Here is a 12,422-nt window from a genome sequence, read left to right as displayed (position 1 = left end):
TCGGCACAACTCATATCACAGACAATAGATGTAACGTCCCTCTAGATGATAAGCAAAATCTGCTAAATGATGACTTCAAGGATAGACAGAATGATTTGAGTTTTCTAGGTCTGAAACTCTGGCACTTCTCCCCCTCGGATATAGATAACTTAATTCGTTCTAATCAGCACATTGTTTGATCATCTTCCTCATTCAAATAGAATTCAACTGATAGATAGACACGAAGTCCAAACTTTGATATTCCTGAATCTTTGTTGTTGATGTGGTGCACCATCTTTATTGACTTCCATACAATCATATATACATGAATAAAATAAAACATAATCCACACATTTTTTTTGGATTTTCTGATGTTGCGCTTTAGCTTTTGCAAACATAACTGAAGAAAATATTAAATGAAATAACAAATACAACCTTGATGATGACGCACCACATTTTAAGATAGTAGCTTTCATCTTTGGCGTTGAAGCAGTCTCCTTTGATACATTCTCAAACCGATGATATGTCTGTGATACAGAATTGCACTTTTTGACCAGTTCATAGTGAAAACACCACCCCTTTGGATACCTGACTAACCTAATGATGCATTTCGGCCCAAGCAATAAAGGTAAATAGAAACTGGTATAGGTTCTAACAGAGTAAACTCACCTTGTGGACTTACTTGGCAATCCTTCACTAGAGTATAAATCGTAGTAGGGTAGACCTCAACCGTCTATTGAGTTCCTGAACAATCATTTCTCAGTACATTCTAAGTGAAAGTTAGGTAACTATCGTCAACCGCTGTTAACCTTTCCGCGATTTCCTTGCCAAGATTATTTACTTTATGTTTAAGTGATCCTCTCATTCCAAAATTCAATCCTCAAAATTTAACAACATTCATTAGCTAATCATGTATTACTTACTTTATACGCAGAACGATTAACATGCAAGTCTAGTAATACAATCATTTCCCATTTTCACATAGCAACTTCTCATTTTCTGATTTTTTCAGATATTTATGGCTTTTTCATTATTCAATGTTTTTATATTTTCTGATGAAGCAATTTTCTCAACTATTCTACTTAACAGAAAGCAAACAAACCCAATCTTTTTGGTTTTTCAATTTTAGAATGCATAACATAAAATAAAATGATCATGAAAAACAGAAAATAAACTAAGTAGCATGCAAAAATAATGCAAAATGCAAATGAAAATATACAAATGATACAGATTGGATGGTTACTTCAATAACTCCCTATCATACACAACCTTCGCCCTGTCTTTCACTCCTAATACATTTAACAGAAATAGGAAACGAGGTCGGTCAAACGCTTTCGTAAACAAATCAGCCCTTTGGGTTGTTGTACCTATTTGTAGGACATCTATTAGTCTCTTTTCATAAAAGTCCCTAATGAAATGGCACTTGATCCCTATGTGTTTGGTCTTATAATGATTAACAGGGTTTTTAGTAACAGCAATAGCAGCAGTATTATCAACATATATAGGAGTGTTAGAAATTTGCAAACCGTAATCCCAAAGCTGTTGTTGAATCTAGACAACTTGAGACATACAACTTGCAGCAGTAATATATTCAGCCTCACACGTGAATTGTGTGACTGCCATTTGTTTCTTACACTGCCAACTTACCAACCTGCTACCTAGAAACTAACAACCATCAGAGTTCGATTTGAAATCTCTTTTACAACCCCCGTAGTTAGAATCACTATACGTTGTTAAATCAAAGCCATCCTTACGCGGATACCATAATCCCAAACCTGGAGTTCCCTTTAGATAATGCATGATCTTCTTTGCTGCTAACATATGATTCACGTTCGGTTGTGCTTGATAATGAGTGTACAAACAAGTTGCGAACAGGATATCTGGGCGAGATGCCGTAAGATACATCAAAGAACCAATAATAGCTCTGTATACAGTTGGATTGACTTTTGCCCCTGTATTTTCTGGTGTAATCCCGCGATTCACCGAAAGAGGATTCTTGGCAATTCGTTCATCTTCCATCTTGAATCGGCTCAAGATGTCAGCTACATACTTCGATTGATGTAGAAAAATGCCTTTTTCCGTTTGATCAACCTGCAACCCTAAGAAGAAATTAAAGGCCCCTAGTGAACTCATCTTGAATCGTTTCTACATTACATCCTGAAACTCATCAACCATTTTATGATCTGTTGACCCAAAGATAATATCGTCCACATATACCTAGACCAACATTATATCGTTGCCCCTTTCTTTGATAAAGAGAGTCTGATCGATGACTCCTCGTCTAAAGCCGTTTTCTATCATATAGTTTGACAGAGTAGCATACTAAGCTCTCCGGGCTTGGTGAAGACCATACATCGCCTTTTCTAAGAGATACACCTTTTTCGGATGATGTGGATCAATAAAACCCGGCGGCTGAGTCACATACACAGTTTCTTGAAGAGTGCCATACAAGAATGCTCTCTTAACATCCATCTGAAAAACTTAAAATCCTTTCCACGAAGCAAAAGCCAAGAACATTCGAATAGCCTCCAGTCTAGCAACCGGAGCATAGACTTCGTCGTAATCAATTTATGGAATTTGCTGATACCCTCGAACAACCAATCTTGCTTTGCTCCGGATCACGATTCCTTGATCATCTGTCTTATTTTTCAATACCCACTTCAGGCCATACGGTTTACAGCCCGAAGGTGGTATTACCAACCTCCAAACACCCAAGTGATTAAACTATTGAAGTTCTTCCTGCATAGTTGAAACCCACTCATCATACTGCAACGCATCTTTGACATCTTCAGGTTCGATTTGCGACACAAAGCAACAGTGCGCATTGTTGAAGATTCTTCTGATCTGATTCAATTGAGTATAAAAAGCAGTAACAACGTTTGCAGAGGGTGTAACCCTCTCATTCGAAGCAGAAGATTCACCTGTATTAGCACCTAAAACACCTGCAGGGTCAACAACATAATCATCAAAATGTTTATGGAGAGGTACCGTTCTACTGGACCGTCTTAGTTCGTCTGTTTCATTAGAGTCATCTGTATTGGTTTGTAAAGGATCCACATTCACTGTTTAAATAGGTTCCTCATGTACTACATCCTCATAAACCTCATCAAGATACAACTCCTCCCCCTTAGATTGTAATGTCAATTCCTCTAACACAGGAACTGAATCATCATAATCTAATTCATCATTATGTGGCCCTGTAACCGGTGCTCTTTCTTCAACCACATTTGGTACCTGAGATTGCACACGCACATCAGACATACGTTCAGCGGAGATACACATGTTATACATCATTTGTGCAGCAATCTCTTTATCCTCAGAGTCATCCTCAGGAAGATTGAACGAGTCAAACAACTTATCATAGTCGAACTGCCACGTATACCCTTTACCAGCTGGAATTGCTGCATGTCTTCGAACATTGATTTTGATACATTCTTCAACCCACCGAGACTCCAACTTATAAACACGTTTGCATGCATTCCCATAACCCAACAACATACCTGTAACAACTTTTAGATTGAATTTCCCACCTGTATCTCTAACCATTATGGTATAAAGAGAACCAAACAGCTCGAGATGTTTGATATGAGGTTTTCTTTTCAATAGCAGCTCATAACATGTCTTGCTGTGACATTTCACTACAAGAACCCTATTCATCGTATATCACGCATTCAAAACTGGTTCACTCCAAAAGGTAACAGGTAATTCTAAGTCAGCCAACATGGTTCTGGCAATCTCAATTAGAGTACGATTCTTTCTTTCAACTACACCGTTCATCTGCGGAGTGTATGGTGAACTGAATTGTTGTTGAATTCCTCTCTCATTTCAATACTCTTCCATCTTCTTATTTTTAAACTCGGTCCCATTATCTGGTCGGATTCTTATTACCCTCGACTTGTATAACTTTTCAAGTCTCATGATCAACAACTTGATTTTCTCAAATGTATTAGCTTTACTTTTCAGCATTACAACCCACGTAAAACGCGAGTACTCATCAGTAACCACTAAGCAATAGGAATGTCCAGTGATACTCTTCTTGTTGATTCGACTGAAAAGATCCATATGAAGTAACTCAAGAGGAGTATCAATGGACTGATGTTTCTTAACTTTGTATGGTTTCTTAGCTTGTTTCCCTTTCTTACACGGTACACAACCATCAGGAGCATGAAACCCTTTTACATTAACGCCTTCAACCAAGCAATTGTGAACTAAATGGTTCATTTTCCTGAAACTTAAATGACCCATCCTCTTATGCCATAACATAGACTCCTGTTCAGTAGCCTTGGACACAAAAGCCTGATGCCCTGTAGCTGCCTTAACATAAGCTTTCGACATATCAAGAATGTACAGGTCTTGACATCTGGGTGCCGTCATAAGAATCATATTTTCTGGAACTTTATAATCCATTCTCATTATGTAACACTGATGTTCATCAAAAAGAACTTTATGCCTCTTATCACACACTTGAGAGACAGACAGCAGGTTATTTGACATTTCTTTCACGTAACTCACTTTGTCAAAACTGACCAAGGAATAAGAAATAATCCCTTGAGGAGTTATAAACCCTCCTTGATCACCCGCAAAAGAAATAGGTCAACCTTTAATTGATTTAACATCATGAAGCAGAGACATGTTTCCTGTCATGTGCCGGGATGCCCCACTATCAACAATCCAAGTATTTTTGTTTGGACTATAGGCGACCTGCATAAATAAATAGAAAAATGATTAGTTTGAGGGGGATACCCATGCCTTTTTGGCAATGGGTTTCCCATTAACGGTGACAACCTTTTCATTTTCCAAATTAGCTGTACCCAAACCACTAGCCCCATTACATCCCTCCTTGGTTGACCACATTTGGCTTTTATGTAAAGGTTTCTTAAAATAAACATTATCTTGCAGTGTCAGTCTTGGACGGATTTTCATGAATCACATGTTTATTAGATCGTTGTGAGTTAGGTCTAAACGTCATATGATTCTTAGGAGGAGAAGCTGATCTAAAATTTTGAAACTTCTTAGGGGGATTGATGTTAAAGCAGAGGGGTACGAAATAGTTATATTTTTATTGCAAAATACTATTAAATACGATACAATTTTACACAAGTTATTTATTTATTTATAAAGTGGATATACATAAACCTTGCTACAACACTTATAAGTAGTGTACCTAATCGGACAGTAGTGTAGTTTTTAGTAAGTCCGGTTCGTTCCACAGGGAGCTAGCCAAGTTTAACGCTATAATTATTTTAACCTATAATTGTAAAACTATAAATATGTATGTATATATATATATATATATATATATATATATATATATATATATATATATATATATATATATATATATATATATATATATATATATATATATATATATATATATATATATATATATATATATATATATATATATAAGTAGTATTATTATTATAAAAGGGGGTTTTTTACCGTTTAATGACCGGTTTTTCGATTTTATAACTTAAGTTACAATTAAAACCTAATGTAAAATATTAAAAATAAATATAACTTAATTTAAAGCGTAAAGTAAATGACAATAATTAAAGTGCGATAAATTAAAGTGCGATAAATAAAATGACGATAAATAAAATTGCGATAATTAAAAAGTACGATAATTAAAAGTGCAATAAGATATAAAATAAAGGAATTATACTTATTTAAACTTCCGTAATCATGATGTTTGACGTGTTGATTTTAATTTATTACCATGGGTTAATTGTCCTTTGTCCTGGTTATTTGATATGTCCATCTGGTTTTTGTCCATAACAGTCCATCAGTCATAAATATAAAGTGCGAGTGTCCTCATCAAATTATCCTTATACCCGAAGTCAAATATTCCAACTAATTGGGGACTTAAACTGTAACAAGGTCTTAATACATCGTTTAATAATTACACCAGGATATCGACTGCGTGTAACCCAAGGTTTTAATACTTTGTTAACAATTATGCCAAGTGTCCTTGTACATAATTCACCCCTGTTTTAATGAGTCTATTGACTATTAAACCATTCCCGTGTCCGGTTAAATGAACGATTATTAGTATTTATAAATATCCCGCCCATCGTGTCCGATCGAGTGTATATGGTTATTTATAGATACGTCAAATTGTAAATCTCTATATTAAATTAACGAACTATCATTCAGTTAAACAAATATAAAGCCCATTAATAGTCCATAGTCCAATTTCCACAAGTGTCGGTCTTTTGTCCAAACCCCAATTATGGTACAAAGCCCAATAACCCCGTCTTTAATATTTAGTCCAACATCATGATTACTTTGATTTAAATAAGCATAATAATAACTTAGCTACGAGACATTAATTTAAAAAGGTTGAACATAACCTACAATGAGTATTAATAGCGTAGCGTTACACGGACAGAATTTCGACTTACAAACTTAAAACATTCGCCACTATAACCTTATTATTATCAAACTTAAATTAAAATTAAAATTATAAAATATAAATATAAATATATCGTAGATAGATAGAGAGAAAAAGAGGTAATGAATTGATCAGAATGCGCGGCCTTTTATAGGCCCACGTTTCACTGTAGATCTCCGCGAGTGCTGAACTTTTATGCTTTACACCTCCGCGAGTGCGGAGGTCTGGAATCCAGCTCATAGATGAAATCAAAACGTGGGCTCGTATATTATAATATATAATAATATATATAATTAATTATATATTATATTATATTCTTGTGCATTGTTGACTTGTAATTTTTGGTCCATTGCGTCACGCGCTGAAAGTTGGTTCATGTATCGGTTCCGGATTTTCGAACGCCTTTTCGTACAATTTAATATCTTGTACTTTGTGTTTCACGGCTTGTACTCTTGTAATTTTTAGACGTTTCTCATCAATAATTTGAACCACTTGGATTGTACTTTGTACTTTTTAGCTTTTTGGTCATTTGCGTCTTCAATTAGTCGAATCTGTCTTTTGTCTTCACCTTTTATTATTTAAACGAATATCACTTGTAAATAGAACAATTGCAACTAAAAGCTTGTCTTTCTTGAGGGATAATGCTATGAAATATATGTTCGTTTTTAGCATTATCAAATATTCCCACACTTGAGCGTTGCTTGTCCTCAAGCAATATAGAACTTGACTATAACTTTATGTAACATCCCGCCTTTTTCCGTTTACTTTTCCGTTTAATTATTTAAAGTCCGTTATATGACTATAACATCTCCCATTAATACGCGTTTTAAATTATCTCGTTTAGGTAATTCACGCACCCGAACAAAAGTTGAGGGACTAAACTTGACAAGGGATCAAACCCTTGACTAGGTCAAAGGGTCAAACCCCTTTCATCCATTCATTTTCATCCTCATCTTTTACTACTTCCAAATCCTCTCAACATTCAATCTTTAATTCATCATCTAAATCCGATTTTGGAGGCTAACATCAAAACAAATTACATATTTGGAATCCTCTCTTCATTCTCTACGTTTTGATACTAATTTCATCTCGATTGGGTAACTTTCTAAAAACTCTAAATTTCATAATCTTAGTGTTCTTGACTTAAAGGTGTGTTAATTAGTGTCTATTGCTCATTGTGATGTCGTATATGTAATTTGTATGCCCGATCTTGTGAATTGACATAAATAGCATGAACTTGAAAAAGAGCTTGTTAAATCTTTGATTTTGGATGATGAAATGTGTTTAGATGTTAATGGTTGTGTGTTCAAAGTGTTAGTTACTTCATTAGCTTCGTTTTGGTGTGTTGATTGACATGAAAACCTTACATTAACATGATTATTGATTTTGAGATTTTGGTTAGGGTTTGATAAGCTTTATATGAACTTTTGATGTATCAAATACTATGAAATATTGTTGATAAGTGTTTTGTTGCAATGTGTGTTTGATTACCTTCGAAACGGCATATCATACATGTAAATTGGTTGCCCGAATCATGATGATGTGTGCAGCGGGGTGTACGAAATAGTATTATTTTTAATACAAAATACTACAAAATATGACACAAGGTTTATTAATTTACGGATGGGATATACCTAAACCTTGCTACAACACTATAGGCAGTGTACCTAATCGTAGAGTAGTGTAGTTTTTAGTAAGTCCGGTTCGTTCCACAGGGAGCTGGTGATACTTACTATATTTTTAACAACTATATTTATACAAAATATATATAATTATATAAGTAGTAATATTATTATAAAAGGGGGGTTTTACCGTTTAATGACCGGTTTGTCGATTCTATATTTTAAGAGCAAAGATAAATGACGATAATTAAAGTGCGTAAAATAATGACAATAAATAAAATGACAGTAAATAAAATTGCGAGTAATAAAATGACAGTAAATAAAGATACGATGAGAAATACAATAAAAGAATTATGCTTATTTAAACTTCTGTAATCATGATGTTTGACGTGTTGATTTTAATTTATTACCATGGGTTAATTGTCCTTTGTCCTGGTTTATTTGATACGTCTATCTGGTTTTTGTCCATAATAGTCCATCGGTCATAAATATAAAGTGCGAGTATCCTCGTCAAATTACCCTTATACCCGAAGTCAAATATTCCAACTGATTAAGGATTTAAACTGTGACGTAGTTATCACTTCTGTCAACAATTACACCAGTTATCACTGTATGTAATCCACCCCTGTTTTAATTAGTTTATGAATATTAATTCATCCACTTGATCAGAATGAATAATCAATTACCCAACCCGAATAATTAATTAAATGATTATAATAGATTCCATATGAACGTCACTAAATAGGACAACCATAATCATTATTAATTATTAGGATAATTAATTTGAAGATAGGTTCGACAGACTCCAATGAGTTGTCACTCAATTAGACAATACCCCCCATCTATTAATAGTCAAAAGTCCAATTTCCACAAGTGTCGGTCTTTTGCCCAAACCTTAATTATGGTACAAAGTTCAATAACCCCGTCTTAATATTTTAGCCCAACATCACGATTACTTCGGCTCAAATAAGCATAATAATAACTTAGTTACGAGACATTAAATTAAAAAGGAAGAACATAGCTTACAGTGGTGATTAATCGCGTAGCGTTGCACAGACAGAATTTCTACTTTAAAACCCGTAAAACATTTCTTACAATAACCCAATTATTATTAATCTTAAATTAAACTTAATATTATAAATATAAATATAAATTACATAAGAAAGAAAGAAGATTGGAAAAAGGTGTATCTAAATCATCGATTTAGATGGCCTTTTATAGGCAAATGATAAATTGAAATTTTCACTTATTACCCATGAACTATGCTCAATTAACAACTTTTTATTATTTAATATTATTCTTATTATGAATTATTTAAATATTATATTATATTCTTGTGCATAGTTGACTTGTACTTTCAGCTCCGTTGCGTCGAGCGTTGAAAGTTGGTTCATGTCCCGGTTCCGGATTTTCGAACGTCCTTTCGTACTATTTTATATCGTGTACTTTGCGTTTTGTAACGTGTACTCTTGTCATTTTGAGACGTTTCTTATCAATAATTTGAACCTTTTTAATTGTATCTTGAACATTTGAGCTTTTTGGACCTTTTCGTCTTCGAATCTTCGTTTTCGCCTTTTGTCTTCGCACTTATTTAATATAAACAAATATTACTTGAAAATGGAACAATTGCAACTAAAATCTTGTCTTTCTTGGGGGATTTTGTTATGAAATATATGTTCCTTTTTAGCCTTATCAATATCCCCACACTTGAACGTTGCTTGTCCTCAAGCAATACAGTCTTGAAGTAATATAATACATCACACGAATCACTTCTTTATTCTTCACACTTTGTACATCAGTGATTTTGATAGAGCGGTATAAACAATGATATTAACAATAGAACCATGATTAAAGGTGGGTGTGTCATCCACAGTTGCCTCGGGTTTAGGTCAACGACACTTGCAATCAAATAGCCGATTCACTTTCGGTTTCCAAAGCAAAGTGCACATTTGAAAGGCGGTTTACAGTCCCACATGACTTATGAAAATTTAGATCCGTAAAGAAATTGGATCTTTATGAAAACATTTGATCTTTTGGAAATTCAAGCTAGATTTTACCCTAGACAAGTTTTCTGATTTGACCCACTATCGGTGTTGCAAAATATGTTTGTGGATCAATATTTTGGCTAAAACTTTTAGGTTCGTGTAATCCACTGCTATCCCGGTATCGGAAAGCACACATCCAATTTACTTGTTCCGTATATTACCTTTCGGTAAACTACCGTCCGGTTGTAAAGGAAAGCGATGAACAAGAAACTGTTAGGGCAATGTCATGTGACATGCAGATGATTATGGTCTTTTTAACGTGTCGGATGCTAGAACTATCCTTGGTAGGAGCAATAGTAAAGATCATCCTTTGATTTTTCGGTCTGACACAAGGTCCTGTCTTCGACCATGCTATGCAACCACCGTTCTTACAGTTGACACCCGATTTAGTTCAGGTGACCTAATGAATTCCAGGTGAATTCCTAGGATTTTACGTTCAATGGTAATGAACGCATTGAAAATGGGTTTTCAGAAAACAAATCGGTTTGTAATTTTGATCAAAATATTTTCTCGTTCAAGCTCGAGTTTAGATATCATCGAATTCCATGAGTTTGAATTCTCAATCTTTAAGGTCAATCTCAAGGATTGAGTAATATCAGGCTTAAAAGCTGATTTTTAATCTTTAAGGAGATTATCCTTTCTGGGGATCAGATTCATTAGTCTTATCAAGCTAATTTGCACGGTGCCTCCCCATTGTACGAGATAAATCCTTCTCATGGTTAGGATAAATCTGACCACCTGGCGACCCTGTTTGATGCTGAGGTCCGTGGATTTCCAGCCGATTTTAGTGATGACTTTTCTAGATTTTTCGTCAACCTACAGCTGGTCTGGACGACAACTTCATGACCTAAATCAAGAAGCGCGTGTCTTTTTCGGAAGACTTTACTTCCTTTTAAATGATGGAATTGATTCATCGTGTAGATCCATCTTTCTTTCAAAAGTATTACAATAAATCGGGTAAAACTGATTAGTTTCGTTCAAAACAAAAGTACCTGCAATAACTTTACAGAAACATGTGATAGATAGTTTTTAATTGAATAACTTGGTATATTCTCCCCACACTTAGTTTGTTTCTTTGCCTTTTTATTCTCTTCTATTCCATTTTAAATGAATTCAAGCGTTTTAGGTTGTTTCTCAATTTATGTCCTTTCCGAGGTAACGATAATTTCGGTATTAACACCTAGTTTTCACCGTTCATAAATATGTATAAACATGATTTTGACTTCATTTAATTGAAATTTTTTCAAATTTTCGCAAAATTTGGCAAATAAACCAAGTATAAACCCGAGAGAATTTATAACCCTTCCCCACACTTGAGATCATGCAATGCCCTCATTTGCATGAAATCAGATTCTAATTATAAATTCATGAGGGTGATTAGCGTAGAAAAGTGATTAAAAATACCGAGTTTGCAAACATATTGTTGTTATTTCACATTTGATATTGTCGTCAAAATTATTAGCTTTTGCTGAACTTAATGCTAGTCTTTGAAAGTGCGCTGTTTTACCCTGTTTTGTACATAACATAAAATACAAACATATATACATATTTTTGAAGTTTGGTATATAACCCCACGTTCAAAAACATAGTATTTTTTGGCATACTTTAAATCAATAAAATTAAAAATAATGATAACAAAATTTTTCGTCCCGCCCTCGGGTAAAGCAATTTCGGCTCAACGACCTAGTCTTCAACTCACGAGGAATTTTAGAAATCATTTTTTTTCAACTTAATGAAATAAAGTAAATTTTTGTTTTTAAATTCACACAAAACTTAAAAAGAAAACATATTAATTTCATATAAAACCTAAAAAACAAAAAAATTCAGAATGGGGGGAGAAAACTAGTTCTTTAGTGTCTGCTAGCGGAAAAGACCAATTGGATTCCATTCTCGGAACTACACGAGAACAGAACAACTAACTCCAGACAGCATTTTCTTTTTAGAACATTTGAATCTCCCCACACTTAGGTAGCTGGGGTGTCGAAATTGTGATTAACTTCATCGTTAATTTCTCTTGGTCCATAATCAACTTGCCTATCTGTGACTTTTTCTTTAAGCCAGTGCCCGACTTCTTCCGTAATATCCCAAAATTCAACTAGTTTTGCCTTTTCTTTAGGTGACAGATTGGATACTAACCGGTTACATAACTTAAAGTTTCCCTTACTTCTAGCATCAATAGCCCGTTTAAAAAGGTTCTTCATTGAACTATTAATAACGGGGTCATTTAATTTCGTATCAATAACGGGGTTCTTTGTTATCATGTCATCATTAGGTGTTACTTCATTTTCCCCACACTTAGGCGTTTTATTATTATTAAGCACTACCGTTGGAGTTGGTAAAACAACATGGTTATTACCAATCGTTTTTATTAGTTCAATG

At 34.3% G+C, this 12,422-nt stretch overlaps 1 protein-coding gene across 1 annotated transcript; it reads right to left on the bottom strand.

Moving 5' to 3' along the window:
* Window positions 1-1,644: 1,644 nt before the first annotated feature.
* LOC139864077 (uncharacterized mitochondrial protein AtMg00810-like) lies at window positions 1,645-2,112 on the bottom strand. Its single transcript, XM_071852662.1, has one exon. The coding sequence runs from the start codon at window positions 2,110-2,112 to the stop codon at window positions 1,645-1,647; it is 468 nt and encodes a 155-aa protein (XP_071708763.1).
* Window positions 2,113-12,422: the final 10,310 nt, after the last annotated feature.

The sequence above is a fragment of the Rutidosis leptorrhynchoides genome, chromosome 8 (genome assembly GCF_046630445.1).
Source record: "Rutidosis leptorrhynchoides isolate AG116_Rl617_1_P2 chromosome 8, CSIRO_AGI_Rlap_v1, whole genome shotgun sequence".
In the NCBI taxonomy this organism is placed as follows: domain Eukaryota; kingdom Viridiplantae; phylum Streptophyta; class Magnoliopsida; order Asterales; family Asteraceae; genus Rutidosis; species Rutidosis leptorrhynchoides.
The sequence above is the reverse complement of the archived record's forward strand: the minus strand, read 5'-3'. Positions and strand labels throughout refer to the sequence as shown.